Source organism: Centropristis striata, chromosome 4 (genome assembly GCF_030273125.1).
Source record: "Centropristis striata isolate RG_2023a ecotype Rhode Island chromosome 4, C.striata_1.0, whole genome shotgun sequence".
NCBI classification, from domain to species: Eukaryota; Metazoa; Chordata; class Actinopteri; order Perciformes; family Serranidae; genus Centropristis; species Centropristis striata.
The window spans coordinates 35,308,343-35,325,573 of NC_081520.1; the positions used below are offsets into that span (position 1 = coordinate 35,308,343).

General features: G+C 38.9%; 1 protein-coding gene across 1 annotated transcript in view; it reads left to right on the plus strand.

Annotated features, from left to right (window-relative positions):
• atm (ATM serine/threonine kinase) overlaps positions 1-17,231 on the plus strand; it is a 47,797-nt gene that overhangs the window by 20,572 nt on the left and 9,994 nt on the right. Inside the window, exons 28-49 of the mRNA XM_059330771.1 lie at positions 255-381; positions 492-691; positions 786-960; positions 2,256-2,414; positions 2,545-2,677; positions 3,635-3,730; positions 3,834-4,005; positions 4,855-4,996; positions 6,332-6,508; positions 7,492-7,669; positions 8,188-8,293; positions 9,215-9,373; positions 10,133-10,241; positions 11,363-11,451; positions 11,552-11,654; positions 11,739-11,887; positions 12,008-12,112; positions 12,200-12,319; positions 13,022-13,256; positions 13,338-13,508; positions 15,193-15,312; positions 16,299-16,516. Of these exons, the coding sequence (XP_059186754.1) occupies positions 255-381; positions 492-691; positions 786-960; positions 2,256-2,414; positions 2,545-2,677; positions 3,635-3,730; positions 3,834-4,005; positions 4,855-4,996; positions 6,332-6,508; positions 7,492-7,669; positions 8,188-8,293; positions 9,215-9,373; positions 10,133-10,241; positions 11,363-11,451; positions 11,552-11,654; positions 11,739-11,887; positions 12,008-12,112; positions 12,200-12,319; positions 13,022-13,256; positions 13,338-13,508; positions 15,193-15,312; positions 16,299-16,516 (3,243 nt within the window). The remainder of the gene's footprint in view (positions 1-254; positions 382-491; positions 692-785; positions 961-2,255; positions 2,415-2,544; positions 2,678-3,634; positions 3,731-3,833; positions 4,006-4,854; positions 4,997-6,331; positions 6,509-7,491; positions 7,670-8,187; positions 8,294-9,214; positions 9,374-10,132; positions 10,242-11,362; positions 11,452-11,551; positions 11,655-11,738; positions 11,888-12,007; positions 12,113-12,199; positions 12,320-13,021; positions 13,257-13,337; positions 13,509-15,192; positions 15,313-16,298; positions 16,517-17,231) is intronic.

Consider the following 17,231-nt stretch of genomic DNA (forward strand, 5'->3'; position numbering starts at 1 on the left):
TGTGTTTTGAGACTTTAAAAAAAAAAGTTTTTATTTTTTAAACACTGTGATTTTTCACGTATCATATGAAACAATTATATTCTCTGTTTTACAGATAAACAACAATCCCAATAAAAAAAAAACAAAGACAAACCAAAATCAACCTGAGAAACATATCACAGACACCAACCAGACAAACAATAACAAAGCAAAAAAAAAAAAATACAAAAGAAAGGTGCAGCTAACTTGAGACGTTTTTCTTTTATGCCCCCTAGGGAACTGGACCCTGCACCGAACCCACCATACTTTAGCTCTTACGTCATTAAAGCTACACTGGACTACCTCAGCAAGTGTCACAGTGCAACCCACAAGTCTTTGGTCACCATTCTGTCAAAAACTCCAGTAAGAACTACTTATCTTTTCATTGATATGTACTATTTCCTTATAACCTGTTAAAGTGTTTGTGTTTTCAGTGTTCTATATAACATTGTCGTCCCTCCTTTGTGCTGTAGATTTCTATCCAGAGGATTCTGCTGGCGGTGTGTGAAAGAGCAGCAGAGACGACCAACAGCTACGAGCGTCATCGTATCCTCCTCATGTATCACCTGTTTGTTAACCTGCTGCTCAGAGAGGTGAAGGACGGCCTGGGAGGAGCCTGGGCTTTCGTCCTCAGAGACATCATCTACACAATCATTCACCATATCAACAGCAGGTGCGTCCACACAAATACTCAAAGGTCACACACATGCCATGTAGGCAAAAAAAAATCACAAAGTTGAACCACATTGTGTTTCTCTCATCCTTAGACCGGTTCAGTGTGATGAGGTTTCTAACCGGAGCCTCTCTCTGTGCTGCGACCTGCTGACCTCTGTGTGTCGGGCAGCTCTGCAGTTCTGTGACGATGCTCTGGACTGCCACCTGCAGGTCATTGTTGGGACGCTCACAGCTCAGGTGACCAGCCGGCCCCTCATCTCACAACAGGTAAGAGACACAGAGTCAGTTCAGTTTTCAGGAGTTTTGAAAGTTTGCAGATTCAGTATAATACTGCCTTGCGCGCTCGAATTTCATTTCGAACCTCCAGGCAGTCTGGAAACTACGGAGGTTTCTTAGCCCTGTTTTAGGGATCCAATCACAGAGCGGGGGGACGCGAAACTCTCTTTAGCTGTAGACGGCGTTTTAAATAGTTAAGAGCCAAAGTTTATTTTAAAAGAATAACAACGTTTGACTTTACACTCATGTTACACCGCGAGAAAGGATGTTTTAGCCTTGCTTCTGACAGGATTTGGCAAAAGCCTAATCTACCAACTAGCCCCGCTACCGCTTGCTGCTGTAACGCCGGTGATCTGGCTACGAGCCGGGGGACAGCGGAGCCGCCCAGAGACCCGCAGCAGCTCGTCTATTGACCATAAAATCAGTGGATGTGTGAGGCTGAATAACATGAGGGGGAAATAAGGCGTAAAAATAAATAATCTTGCAGAAAGCAAGAACTGGAGAAGCAAAGCAGCAAGCAACACTCTCTCACAGACACACACACAACAAACTTCAATTTCTGTAGCTCTACTACGTCATCTGGTATAACTGATCTGATTGGCTAAGAGCTACCTACAGACGCTTTTGATAGACATTCTAAGCGCCCAATAAACGGCTCCGGAGGATTATAAACCACACTTCCTCTACGGAAAAATGAATGACTGGTTTCCAGACTAATCTCATTTGTGATTAGTCTGGTGTTAGCCAGGCTATATAAATTCAGTAATTTATGGAAAATGCAGACAAATGCAATAAATGACACATTCAGGAAGGTGTACATGGCAGGTTCTGAGAGAAAATGGGAAAAGTGGATTAATCATAAATATCCAAGTTTATAAGGTTTTTGTATTTTTAACTCACTGTGTTGACTTGAAAACTTTAATAAAATACAAGTGACAAAAAAAGAAATTTGCATTATGCAATTTTACAGGCAGGTTACACAGTAAACAAGAGCTCCTACTTCCTTCACAAGTGGGTTTTCAAACAAACATTTTTCTAAATAAATTTACGTTTAGAAAGTTTTTAAATCCACAGAGAAGTGCAAAACATTCACTTTAAAATGGTTTTGCATCCAGACACGAGGGTTGCCACCAATTTAATAAATCATTTAGAAAATGTTTCCACAATGATTAACCTCTCGTCGTGTTTTTTCTTATTCATCATCTTCCTCCAAAGACGTGTGTTCTGCCTCCTTTTAGCATTTGCCAGCCGCACACTTTCATTGTTGTTCCTCTCTGGTCCTCTAGGTGCTCAGTCTGTTGCAGTTTCTTGTAATAGAAAATCAGCAGAAGTTAAAAGGGGCAATCAGCAGGTTGGAGCCGTTTCCTGACCTCCCTCAATTCAGAGAGCTGCGGTCTGTGCAGCACAAGCTCAAATATAACACCGGGACCTTCACACTGAGACAGGTGAACTAATATTCATGTGCTAGTGTAATATATTCTGAATCAAGGGATGGAAATGTCATTGTTCTGAATGAAAATAAACAATCCTTAATTTTCATTGCTGACCTGCATCCTTAATGTTTCCCTTTATCAGGAGATCGCCCACTTCCTGTCTGTGATGTCCTGTGACTCCTTACCTCTGACCAGACTGGAGGGGCTGAAGGATTTGACCAGACAGCTCCATGACAACAAGGGACAGATCAGAGAGCTGCTCAAAGAGTGCCACGGTATGATGCCAGATGATGCATTAAAAATAGTTTCTGCATCTTAGGGCATTTTCACACCTGAAAGTCTTGTATACATTTGGTCCTGCAAAAGGAATAACAGACTTTACAAGACAATTCTACTGGACACGTCATCTCCCTGTGTACTTCCGCGGCTCAATTTGTTTTTGTTACGCTGCGTTAGTCAAGTCAAGTCAGATTTATTTATATAGCGCATTTACAGACGGCTGAGCCGCACCAAAGTGCTTCACATAAAAGTGCAAGAAAGTGCAATAAAATACAGAATTGACAAAATTGACAAAGGTAACAAAGAAAACAAAAGGCCGGCCGGCATCAGACCTCAGTGTTACTTCCTACACAAAATGTATCCAGCGAGACACCTTTTACTCCGTTTGAGTCCTTTTCCCATGCGTTATTTCAGTCTTGTGGCAGTGAAGGTTTCTGCTGCTGTCCTCAGCTCCGTTGTGCACACAATTAAATGTTTGTCCTTGGTCTTGTGTTACCTTGCTGCTGATTAGTGATTGTGCTCACCTGCTGAGGCGCCGCGGAGCAACGCACACGCCGTCCCGCGCATGCAGCAGCACGGCCGCTGTCACACACACGCAGCTGCGACTCCAGGCAGATCGCCGCAACAAATACTTTTGCTGGTCTTTTGCTACCAGCAGCACCAGTTTAATGAGCAATACGTGAGAGTGCTTGGTATTCGCAAGATGAGCCTCCTCATCATGCCAAAACTGTATTGCCGTCAACAGGAGAGGAGGAGAAAACAGCTCACATTGATACGAAAAAAAAAACGAAAAAGTTGTTTTCACACTGCAAAAGGTCCGCGGCACCTTTCACACCTGGAATTTAGGTTCGGATCAAACTGAAAAGTCCTACAGTCCGGACCAAACGAGATAGGTGTGAAAGCGCCCTTAAATGTCTCACTAGCTCGTTCTCTCTGTTTGTCTCTTCTTGTAGCTGAACCCACTGACAGCGTGCTGGTGAAGCTGGTTCTCAGTCTGCTGCAGCTCTGTAAGCTAGCAGCCAACCACCCCGGAGGAGCCGACATTCTTGGTATGAAATCCAATAAAAAGCGGCGTTTTTTCAGCCACGTCTGCACACAAGAGAATCATTATTAGGTTTTGAAAGCTTCATAAACACAGTTCTGTTCCTGCAGAGGCAGCAGGAAGCTGTTTGGGAGAACTGGGTCCTGTGGATTTCTCCACCATCGCCCTGCTTCATGGCAGAGAGCCGCTCCATGAGAAGGCCGTGTCTCTTTTCAGCTCCACTGAGTCACGCTGTCTTTACATCATCCTCAACTGCATGAACGACGCACTCACTCAACAGCGGTACGCTCAGTCCTAGATCACAGCCATCAAACATTTGTGGTACACACTGCAAAAACATTAAGCTTTAGCAAGTATTTTCTTCTTATCTCTAGCAATAGTATCTTAATTATGAGTATAATTTCCTACTGACCATAGCTTTATGTGCTTATTTAATTATTAGTAGTATTATTATGTGCTTATGTAATTATCTCCTTGTTTTGTAAGTAAGTAAGTAAACTTTATTTATATAGCATCTTTCACAGACAGAAGTCACAAAGTGCTTCACATAAGAATCATACACATAACATAAAAATGTACATACAAGTTTTAAAAGACCAAAACAACAGCAATTTAAACAACCATAGCAGTCCCGAAACAATTAATCAAAAGCCTGAACAAATAAAAAAGACTTCTTTTTAGGATTGACATTGTTAGCTTTTTCATGCTTGTCAAGCTACTCAGCTGTTGAATATGGTGAGTTGTTACCTAAAATACTGGCTCCAATTGAGAGATTTAGCATTTTCTAACCACTAAAACGTGCTTGTTTCAAGTATTGCTGGCTTATTTTAATGTTACTACAGTTGAGCTGTTCAAGCCACAATTTCTCAAAATAAGTATATTTGGATTTATTTCAAGACTTTGATGGTTTTTCCAGCGCCTAGATACTTTTTACTAATTTAAAGAATTCTTACAAAGAAAAATTTACTTACTGCACTGGCAGATAATTGCACTTGTTTCCAGCATGTATTTGCTTAATTCTAGTTAATTATTAATTATTTTTTGTCAGTTGGCCTTTGCAGTGCATGACTACAGACTGGAGAGTTTTTTGTGTTTATTTTTGCTTTGTTCTGTGCTTTGATCGTGTGCCAGTATTGAGGTGAGGCAGGCAGCCGCTCAGTGTGTGAAGAGCATCCTCGCCACTCAGTCTGGAGGCGACTTCTGGGAGCAGCACAAAGACAACAGGGACCCCATGCTGGCCTACCTCAACCCCTTTAGAAAGGCCAAGAAGAAGGTGGGTTGATGTTGTTGTGTTGTGTTTACAGTATGTGTAGATACCAATTAACTCTCTGAACCACACAACGCACCAGGGGGGTTTGAAAGGCAGAAAGACAGGAATTATTTGTCAGATTTTTGGAATTTCCGACAGTCCTTTTACCCATCATGTCTGTAAAATTACCCAAAACTAAATAAAAAATTAGAGGTGGAAATCCTCAGAGGCCCCACGGTAAGATTTTATATACTTGAGTCACGATACGATATTATTGTGATTTTAAGCATTTTGCAATATATTATATCGTAATATGGGGAGTATACCCATATAATATATTGCGGTTTAACTGCATTTTGTGTCCACAAAATTAAATTCAATCAAGAAATGTTTTGTCAAATAAGAAAAAAATCTTAGTCTATTCATCTCACTTCTTTTTTATTTCTCCACAATGAGTCAAACCCACAGACTGACCAACAAACTATTCAGTCAAACTGAACTGAACTGATATCAAACCTGTATGGACGACAACAACTGCAGCATTTTCTCAAACTTTCCTCAACTTTAAGCTTCACTGCTCTGAATTTTTTTGAATGAAACATAAAAAAGCCTAACTTTGCGGCGTTATTTTGACAACTTCCCGACACGATTTCCTGACACAGGGTGCCTATAGATTCCTAAGATCATCTAGTGCCATCTCCAGTATTTCCAGTATATTCCTAAAAGTGCGAAAACGGTGAAAATACTGACAGGCTGCCAGAACGCTAAATATCGATACTTGGCAGCCATGAATCGATATAATATTGCCACGCAAAATAATGCAATACTATGCTGTATCGATTTTTTTTCCCCCCACCTCGGGTAAAAATAGTGACATTTTTATCAAAAACACACGTCAGGAGTGTCAAACTGATCCATGAAAGGGCCGATGTGGCTCCAAGCACACTTGATACAAGTATTTTCATGTATGTAACATCTGTGTTCGCCTGTTTACTACTACCAATGTCTCTGATTCAATTCAATTCAATTCAACTTTATTTATAGAGCGCATTTCATGCACAAGGCAGACTCAATGTGCTTCACAATATATATACATAATTACAGTTAAAAAACAAAACAGAACACAGAAAAACAAACAAACAATTAAAAAAAAAAAAAATCAATTACAAATTAATTGAAGAGTGCAGGTAGACAAGCTATGCCATATTCACCACATATACACTTAGTTACTCACACATACGCACCCACTCCCACAACCACACATGCACGCACACTGTTCAACCGAATGCGGTTGAAAAAAGATAGGTTTTTAATGTGTTTTTAAAAATGGCTACTGATGTGGCATGTTTAACTGATTAGGTGGCAGCTGTGAGTGCTGAGGAGAGTTTCGGGGCCCGGGAGAAGCTGCAGAGTCAGGAGTTTTGGATTCCCCAGGCGGGCGGCCACAAGGCCTGGCTGAAGGCTCTGTGCAGCGCCCTGCTTGACAGCGGAGGAGTCAGGAGTGAAGCTCTGCTGCTGTCACGACCGCTGTGTCTGGTGAGCACACATAAGTTATCTTAGCATTCATAACTGGACTCCCTGCAAATACACAGTGCTTAAAGTATCCACAGCTTGGATTGTGTTTAGTTTTTATCAGCGCTTTTGAGCAGTTTGTAGCATTTGTATGACTCCTCCCCTTTATGCAGGGAGGAAAGCTAACATTACAGACTGACTAATATTAACATCACGTGCAATACAATTTTCAACACCTTGGACTATGTTATGTTCATTATCATGTGCAATCTATCTATATATTACATCCTCCTATGTCGTCTGCACTTCATTCACTTTACTCTTTAGACACTTTATTTTTTAGTTTTATATTGTTATATTTAGAGGTGCATCTCACTAAATTAAAATATCATAGAAAAGTTTATTTATGTCAGTTAGGGTTAGGGTTAGGGTTAACCCATGTTTTCAAAAAGTGGAAATAACACATAATATGGGTCCATTACACACAGAATGAAACATTTCATGTCTTAATTTATTTAATATCTTCTAATTATATTAATTATGGCTTACATTTAATGAAGACCTAAAATTCAGTGACTCAAAAAACAAATAATATTAAAAAAGACCAATTTTAAAAAGTATGTTTAATATGGAAATGTTGGCCTCTGAAAAGTATGTTCATCTCTATGACTCAATACTTGGTTGGGGCTGTGTGACTTGAACTACTGGAAATGGACTTTTCCATCATATTCTAATGTATTGAGATGCACCTGTATATTTTATATTGTTATTGCTATCTATTTTGCTCATTGATTTTCTTATATGATCCGATATTGTGATTGTTTTTGTAATTGTTTTGGAGCAGATTTCCTTTGGGATTAATAAAGTTCTATCTTATTTTATCGTATCTTATCTTATGTTATCTTATCTGTGGTCCACTTTTTGTCCCAAACTGTACAACAACCACTTCCAGTTAAAATCCAGAGATTCAGGTCTAACTGCACCTCATTTCCTCTGTCTGTCTCCAGGTGCGGGTGGACTGCTGTCAGAGGCTGCTGCCCCTCATCATTCACTCCGTCCTCCTGGACGACTCTGACGGCTCGTGGAGGGAGCTGCTCTCCTCCCACATTCAGGACTTCTTTAGCTTTTGTTCCAGAAGTGCTCAGGCCTCTAGTCGCTCTGCAACACCTCTCAACTCTGACTCTGGTAAGTCTAAGAGTAGAACAAAGAATTATGATTATTCACCTGTATTTTTATTTTTATTTTTATTTTTATGTGATTACCATTTATTATTCTTTCTTTTTTTTATGATTCAACTTTTATTGAGTTTTTACAATTTTTTTACAAGACCACACTAACAACCAATTAAGAAAAGGAAAAAAAAAAGGAGAAAAGGGGCAAGATTAAGATACACAATCTTATGATAATAAAACATAAATAAAAATATATAAATAAAACAATAAAATAAAATTAAGTACATAAAAAGTCCAAGACAGGTACAATTAATCCATGCCCAATATGTTAATTCACTGTCTACAAATAGTCTTCCAGTAAACATTTCCCTGTAGTGAACCCAGTCTGCCTCCACCTTCATTTCCATGCCAGTCCCCCAAGAACAGCCCATAATGATCAGTGTATGCAGATACATTTTAGCTACCCTGTAAAGAATATAGTCTTAAAAACATTCCCCATTTCTCATTATAACCATTTATTATTCTTTACAGAGTCAGACGCTGCCAGCCAGGGCTTATACGACAAGACCTCCCTGCGCACCATGCTTGCTGTTATCGACTATCTGAGACACCAACAGAGACCACTGGAAGCTGACAGGTTTGCACTGTTATTGTAAATATCAGGGTTCGTACGGGTGCTTGAAATCCTTGAAAATGCTTGAATTTAAATGTTGTATTTTCAAGGTTTTTTAAAAAGTGATTGGATTGGAGCCCTTTCCGGCACGTCCTCCCCTCTGTCTCCCCCCTTCACTCTGTCTCTCACTATCAATAAAGCCTTGAAAATGGCCAAAAAATATCTTTAAAAAAAAAAGTGGGTAACGCTTTATAATAAGGTCCTTTATAAGGCATTGTTCTCGCTTTAGATCCAGTAGTTGCAAACAGCATAGTTAACTTATAGTTAACTTATAATAGATGAGCAATAAAGTATATTTTAATATCAATAAGCAAACAAAATAAGATTAATAAAGGCATGGCAAAGACATAATGGGTCATGGGTGTTTGTAATGCCATTATTAACACTTATTAAAGCTTATAAACACACAATAATGTTAATAAGCATCTTGTAAGGACTTACAAGGGGCTTATTACTTGTTAATTAATGGTTATTACAAGGACCTTAATATAAAGCGTTACCAAAAACTGCTTGGATTTTGGATAAAGTGCTTGTAAATGCTTACTGTATTTCTCTTGCAATCTGACTATATCCATCTATAGACTATAGATAATCACATGTTCAATAACGATTAGCCTATCTGTTGGTATTGTTCAGTGAAATCTCCCCCTTTTAGTATGTAAGTACTCATCTAAAACATGCAATTTCCAACAGGTGTAAGAAACTGGAAAAGCTTGAAAATTGACCTTGAAAGTCCTTGATAAATGCTTGAATTTGACCACTGCTAAAGTGTACGAACCCTGAAATAAATATGTTTTAGGTTCAAGTGAATGTTCCCTCTGCATTTCTCGTGTTATGGCAGACTGTCTTTTGTCTTCTGAAATAAACACTGCGTCCTTCTTCCAGGACGTCCTGTGCCACGGTGTGCGACTCAAACTTCTGGCTGGAGCTGAACTACCTGGAGGTGGCCAAAGCTGCTCAGTCCTGCTCTGCACATTTCACCGCTCTGCTGTACACTGAGATCTACATGGATAAGATCAAAGCCAACATGGAGGAAAGTCGAAGGTTCGTAAAGAAAAAAAAATAGAACTGAACCTAACGATAATGATTTGTTTTTAAATAACATACTTTAATGAAAAAATCCCCCCAAAATACATAAAAAGAGTAGATAGATTAAAAAAAAGAGAGATTAGTCTATACAATATGTATATTCTCAAAATATTTGATAAATAAAAAAGATTTGCAGGGCAGAGCTGTATTAAGCGAGCATGGCTGATTCTAACTTTTTGCAGAACGGCTGGAATATTTTTTAAAACAATATTATATTACTGTAATATTATAATATGTCTAGTTATGTGCCAGATATAAACATTTACAAAAGATTTTTTGAATTCAACTTTTATTTTTCATTCACATTAAGTGTTAAATCTATATTCTTATTGTCGTAAACAATATGTATATTAAATTATTTGCTGCTTTAATGGGTTTTTTGTATTTTACCAGCACAATGCATAACAAACACATTTCAAAACTTGAAATCTGATGCATTATTCAGAAATATAGCTAACAACTAATTTTCATCTCCAGTCCCTGGGCGAACATTAGTGAACAGGTGAACAATAATACAAACAGCATATTTATTATAGACAGTAAGCATTATAAAATATTGTTCATTATGGACCCATTTACAGAAACACTTGCGTTTATTTGATTTCTCTGGTTAATTATCACAACAATGTATGTACATCACTAGGTTAATTTAAAAAAAAATTTATACAATTTTCCTTTTTTATTTTCACTGTATGTTCTGTACCAAATGAGCAGAACGAAGTCCAAAGCGACACGTAAGATCAACTTTGAAGAGAGCAGCCAGACCTTCACCATCTCCAGCCTGACTGAGAAGAGTATGGAAGACACCAACATCAGCCTGCAGGTCAGTTTTGTTTTCTCTGTTAGCAACACTAAGCATGTTTTTAAAAAAATGTCCCACTGAAACAGTTAAAGATAGATAGTTTTCCCTCAAAATCCAGACTGACAAATTTTCTAGAATATGGTCTAAATGGACTGGGTATGTTGATCATATAGGCCTAAGATCAGATTTTGTTTGAGTATTTTTTGTTTTTGTCTTGTTGTAATTATCTATGTGTATGCATGTCCCTTTTTCTTTATTTATTTTACTTCAGAGAATTAAAGTGAAACTCCCTCTTATGTTCGAACTGTTCATAATGTTAATACATGAAAATGTTAAAAAATTGGGCCTGGGTAGAAAACTGATGTTGATGTATATCTATGGATACAGAATGAAAATCTCTTTCTATTTCTATGATTTCTATGTATCAGGAACCTGTACATATAAGAGAAATTATATTTTGTTTTTAAGAAGGGAACGTATCCTATGTTGTATGTAACCTGTTGGCCTGTTGACCACACAAAGTTGCCGACAGCATCAAAGTGTGACCTTGCCGTAATAAAGACTGGGATGGTAACAGCCAACCGATTGATTCTAAGGCTATGGAAAAGTATGTCATGGCTGGACTTTATGTCAGAGATACTGTCTTATGAGCACATGTTAGCCAGAGTTAATAATACAAATGAGAAGTTTAAAAAGTCATGGAACCATTGTTTTGCCTATGATAATGTGAATGTTTCATGATGAGGCAAATATGCTGCTGTGGTGTGTTTATGGTTTATGGTGTCTATTCTGCTCTTGTTTTTCCTTTTTTTTTTTGTTTTGTTTTTTGTTTGGAAACTCACTTGTGATCAATCTGGGGACATATAACTGTGCCGTATAATACCAATGCTGTCTACTCTATTGTTGTTGTTTTGGTTTTGTTTTGACATGAAAACTAAATAAAAGTTGGATAGTTTATTACACAATGTGAGTCCAGTCTAAAATCCACAACCAGTAATTATTCACCAAAGCTAAACATGCATTGCACCGTTACAGAGGTTGGGCACAACAGTGTCAATGGATATAAATGGTGTGTAATATAATGCAAAGTCATGATTATTAATGGAAATAATGAATCTCTCTTTTTTTGTTTGTTTTTATAGGAGCTACTGATTGAAGTGTATCGGAGCATCGGAGAGCCTGACAGCCTGTACGGCTGTGGCGGGGAGACGATGACCAGCCCACTGACAAGGTAATCAATAAGTAGATTAATGAGACCTGCATTGCTTTTTCCCTGCAGTATTCAGTAATTATCTGAACTAAAAAGGTCATGTTGTCCCATTTATTCATAGGATTCGAACCTATGAGCACGAAGCTATGTGGGGGAAGGCTCTGACTTCATACGACCTTCACTCTACTCTGCCTGAGGTCACTCGACAAGTGGGAATTGTGGAGGTAAAATATTCAAAAGAAATAACATTTTTGTCTGTTATTGCAGTGAAATGCAGCCTCTTCAGGTTTTAATGTTTGCACCAACAGGGTCTGCAGAACTTCGGTCTGAGCAGCATCCTTGCCACCTACATGAGAGGTCTGGAGAGTGAAGGAGTGGAGTGGGGAGCTGAGCTGAGAGAGCTCCGCTTCCAGGCCGCCTGGAGGAATACGCAGTGGGACTGTGAGCTGCCGGAGAGGTGAGGCCAAACACTCAGCAGAGAGAGCTATGCCTGCTGCACAAAAACTGTAACTCATCATAGGAAATCTCTGAATCTCTCATACTTTCGTATTCCTCCAAATCTTATTTGTTGTATCAGGAGTGAGAAAGCCAAACCCAGCTTCCATGAATCAGTGTTTTGTTCTCTGCAAGCGCTGAGGGACAAAGAGTTTTCTATATTTGATGAAACTATGAAGCAAGCCAGGTATGGCAGACATTCAGACACTAAATTTTGAATTCTTATTCAGTTCTCCACTTGTAAAATAATCTGTGTGCTGGTGTGTTTCCACAGGGGTGCAGAGGTGGAGGAGCTGTGCAGAGGCAGCCTGGAGGCTGTGTCCTCTCTGTACCCAGCTCTCAGGAACCTGCAGAGCATCAGAGAGCTGGAGAGTGTTAAACAGCTCTTTTCAAGGTGATATCAGCAGTCAAACTTTCATAATAATATAAGGAAGTGTTTCCACTGAGTACTTTTTGGAAAGCGGCTGAATGTTTTGGCTCCGCCCACTAGTTAGTTCCCCTTGGCCTCTGTTGATTAGCTGCTACAAAAGTGCCTGTATGGAAACAGAGTTTGAATGTGACAACAGACCGACGTAGCAAGCAGTGTTGCCAACTTAGAGACTTTTTGCTATATTTAGCAACTATTCAGACCTCACTCTTTTTTTAGCGCTGTCCCAAAGCACTCACAAGCGGCCCAGTCCTCCCCCAGCGGTCTCTCCCAGCTGCAGATAGAGCAGGAGATGTTAACCCCTCAGCGTCCAGTCTGCAAATGAATCATGCATGCGCAAAGTCACCGCCTCAACTGTATCCAATCGGCATCCACTAGTTAGTAACGGCTCAGAAAAGTACCAACCCGAGGCATGTACTTTCTGAGCCACTACCTGAGACACTGACCGGTGAAGTTGGGCGGATCCTCTCTCCCAAGCCACACCCATAGCGGCTCACTAGAGGGAAAAGTACATAATGGAAATGCGCCTATAGTTATTAACACAGGAAAGAGACTTAAGGATTCATGTGTGGACATTCTGTTTCCTGCAATGTTGTGTTGGGCTGATGAAGTGAATCTATTAGCAATATTCCTAATAAATATTTGCTTTATGCATTTTTTTTACATCAGGCCTTTCTCAGATGTGACTCTGAGGGACGTCTGCAGTCAGTGGCGACAGCATTCCCAGCTGCTCGCTGACAGTGACTTTTCTTTAGTGGAGCCCATTCTGGCCGTCCGCTCTGTGGCCCAGCACACCCTGATGTCCAGGGCAGGAGACCCCGACAGCACCGAGTACCTCAGCTCTGTCCTCACCGACCACCTCATGGAGCTCTGCCGGCTGGCTCGTAAAGCTGGGAACACACAGGTAGCATCTGAGTGAGTGTTTGTGTCTTTTATGGTCAAAACGGCGCACTTCAAAATACTCATTGTTGTGATTTCTGTCCAGCTGGCAGAGCGGGCAGTCTTCCAGATGAAGCAGCACGGTGGTGGAGGGTCCTGGGCGTCTTCTCCTGTGTTGTCGTGGCAGCTGGAGGAAGCCCAGGTGTTCTGGGCAAAGGGAGAGCAGGGGCTGGCCCTGGGTCTGCTCCGACAGATGATACACAACCTGGAGGAGAAGGTCAGACACAAATTGCACTGATCTGTTGGACTTGAGCAAAAATAAACAATATTTTTGTTCAATGGTATACTAAAATCCATGTGAAAAAAAATTACTTCTCACTGTTCTCAGGTCAAATATTTATATGCGATTAAAATGCGATTAATTTCGATTAATTAATTACAAAGCCTCTAATTAATTCGATTTTTTTTTTATTATCCAGTCCCGGCCCTAGTTAAAACCTTAATTTATTTTAAGAACATCTTTAACCCTCTGGACCCCCAATATGTTTCAAGGCATTTTTTCCCCTGCATCTGGAAACAGCATAATAATGGCAAGAAGAACTTCGGGAGAACTCCAAAATGACCTTTGTGCAGTATACATAACAGTTACAATTGCCATAAATTGTAAAATCATTGATTTTCTTTGATCATTTATTTTGGAAAAAATGAAGTGTCCACATGTGTCAGAATACAGACTGTACCACAGCAATAACTAGGTATTCCAATGTAGAATACGGTTGTGAAAAGAAACAAAAACAACATGGAATTGCGTATGATACGTCCAAGTTACACAGATACAATATTCTATACTTTATAATTTCCTAGTTAAGCTAATTAATAGAGAGAAAAAAACAAAACATACTGACGAAAATATATGTGTTACAAATATTTTTAAAAAACAATAGGGGGTTCAAAGGCTAAGGGCAAAGTCTGCACATTGAAACAGACTTCGGACAGTTAATACTCAAATCAAGAGGCAATGTTTTAATCTCTAAGATCTTCTTCAGACAAACGTGACAAAGGAGAAATAAACATTTCTTACAGGCAGCAATCAGCATAAGTAGCCGTCATGACCTGCCGGTGGACAGCCAGCAGAGAAAACACAAAAGAACCACAAGATGGCAATCACAGTATACTTGAGGCTATGAAGAGAACATAAGGAGAGGACAGAGAATTTATAAACATACACAAAATATAACAACATCTGAAAAATACATGATTGGTGTTCAATAAAAATAATCTAAAAATGAAAAATGAAGAAAAGCTTGGAATTGGACCTGAAATTGAGCTTATTAAACTTTTCTTACTCAACTTTAAATGTTCACTGAGTACCAATATGTTGGCTGATAAAGTGAATATTTGAGCTGGAATGAAAAATAGACATTTTCTTTGTGGATTCTGCACTGATTTTGCAATGATATGACCGTGCAAAGGTGCTCAAAAGGCAGCTTCCTTAAATAACTTTGTTTAAGAATATTTAGCATTATTATAAGTTAAGTATTTATCATAAATAAGCAGAGGTGCCACAGAGACGATCAGACAAAAAGAGCCTATAGAATAATCACAACATGTACAGAGATTCAGCTGAAGATGGTTATTTTATGTGGTAAAGAAAAATTTATTTATTTATTTACATATCATACATAGTAAATTCAACCTGCTGGCCGTTTACCAGACGAGTCTAGAGATCGAAAGTTTCTTCCTCGAAAGGCCTCTTCATTTGAGAATAAACTATCAGGAGGGTATTTCAGTGTGCAGACTTTGTTTGTTTCTGTCAGTTTGTGTTTATTGTCTTGCACCTGATTGCATAGATTTTTGGATGTGCCCACACATGGTCCTGTTTACATTTTTAAACAGCCTGCAGTTCAGTTGATATATCGCTGAATTTTTTGTCATTTGATTATGGATATCTTGTCGACCAGGTGGACATGAATCCTGCTGTGGCTCCGGTCTACACTGAGTGCCTCAGGCTGTGTGGTAACTGGCTGGCTGAGACGTGCCTGGAAAGCCCCGGAGTCATTCTGGAGAAGTACCTGGAGAGGGTGAGAGGAAAGAAAAAAAATGAGCAGTGAGCAGTATTGAGACAGTATTTTAACAGATATCTGCTCAGGAAAACACCAAATTATAACGGTTTTCATACAAACAGGGGTGTTTTCCCACAGTTTACCCATTTAATGTCACGGATGCAGTTTCACATATTTTAAAAAAGAAATAAAGCTTCTTTGTAATTTTCATATATGTGGAAAAAGCCGCCAAAGTAGGCAAACAGGAAACAAAAAGGTCTTAAAATATCTAATCTGTGTAACCCCATGAAGTACACACACATTCGTACACACACACACGTGGCAGGATCCCCCAGAGAAATGAATGAGTTATTACAGTGTTCGGCCACCTACACTCATATACACACCCATGCATTATTTATGTCTAGATAAATTAAGAATTGGCCCAAAGACATAAATATTAAACTCCTGCAAGTTTACAGTTTATGTCCTTGGGCTATGAACAAAATTTAATTATTCATATGTGTGTTTTCCTGTACCTGTGTGCTTCTGTACAATAATACCCACATTCTGTGATGTTTCCTGAGCTTCAGCTGGACTTAGCCCTCTGTTTTATTCTGTTATATTTCTGTTTTTGCTGCTGATGCTCCATTGTCAGTTTTATTTTGACTCCCTTCTGTCTGCCTTTGCACATCAGACAAGCCTCATCACTGTCCATTTTTAAAACTCATCTTAAAACCTATTTTTATTCCTTGGCTTTCAACCACGCATGAGACTCTGCTCTTGTTTTAGTGTTTTATGGTTTGCTTTTATTTATTTGTTTAAAAATTTTTTTTTTTGTTTTTTTTAAAAAGCAATGCAACTATTTAATTTAGTGTGAATTCCTGTTTTATTTATTTTATTGTTTCTTGTTTGCTTGTTTATGTACAGCACTTTGTTGCGGCTGTGGTTGTTTTTAAAGTGCTTTACAAATTGAGTTGAGTTGAGAGAAGCTGTAAAAAGTCTCTTCTGTGCCGTTCTATCAGGCAGTGGAGGTGATCGAGGGGGAATCAGGAGCTCAGGACTCGAGGCTGCAGAGTCAGCGGACCGAGGCCTTCCTGTCTCTGGCCCGCTTCTCTGACGCTCAGTACCAGAGCATCGACAAATACATGACCTCCTCCGAGTTTGAGAACAAGCAGGCGCTGCTGGAGAAGGCCAAAGAAGAAGTGGACTTGATGAAAGAGCGTAAAGTGACGTCCAACAGGTCTGTGATCACAGGGGATCCATGGGGTCTTTAAAAGTCTTAGGCAGGGCAAGCCGGTTTATTTGTATAGCACCTTTCAACAACAGGGCAGTTCAGTACTTTACACAAAACATTAAAAGCATTTAAAAGAGACATATATAAAATGACATTCAAATATACAAATTTCAGACTATAAACAATCAGATAAAATATTTCGGAAAAAATAAAGAAGTACATTCAAATATAAAATTTAAAATTGAAAGCTAGCTGATAAATTAAATATCAAATTCTCTACTCATATTGCTAAAAATATCAAATTCTCTACTCATATCGCTAAACGAGAGGAGTCAGAAGATCAGAAATGTAAAAAATATAAAAGTATATTCTGTGTGTTCTGAATGAGCTGCAGCTGTCTGATCGACTTAGAACATCTAAAATCAATAATATAATATAAAATATAATATAACAATAATTTGAATTTAAGGCCTTAAAATGTCTAAAATTCTCTCAAAATCTCGAAAAATTTATTAAATATGATTTTGAAAGGTCTTAAAAATATAGTAACGTTGCTTTAATTTAAAAGAAATGCATAAACTTCAGTCTCACTTTTAAATGTTTTAATTTTTGAAGATGCTATAACATAACTACAAAACGGAACTAAGTACCTGTGCAGCCCGGTCAGAATTTATCGAGCACTACCGGCTAGTGTGCTGTGCGCGTGCAGCGGTGTGTTAAA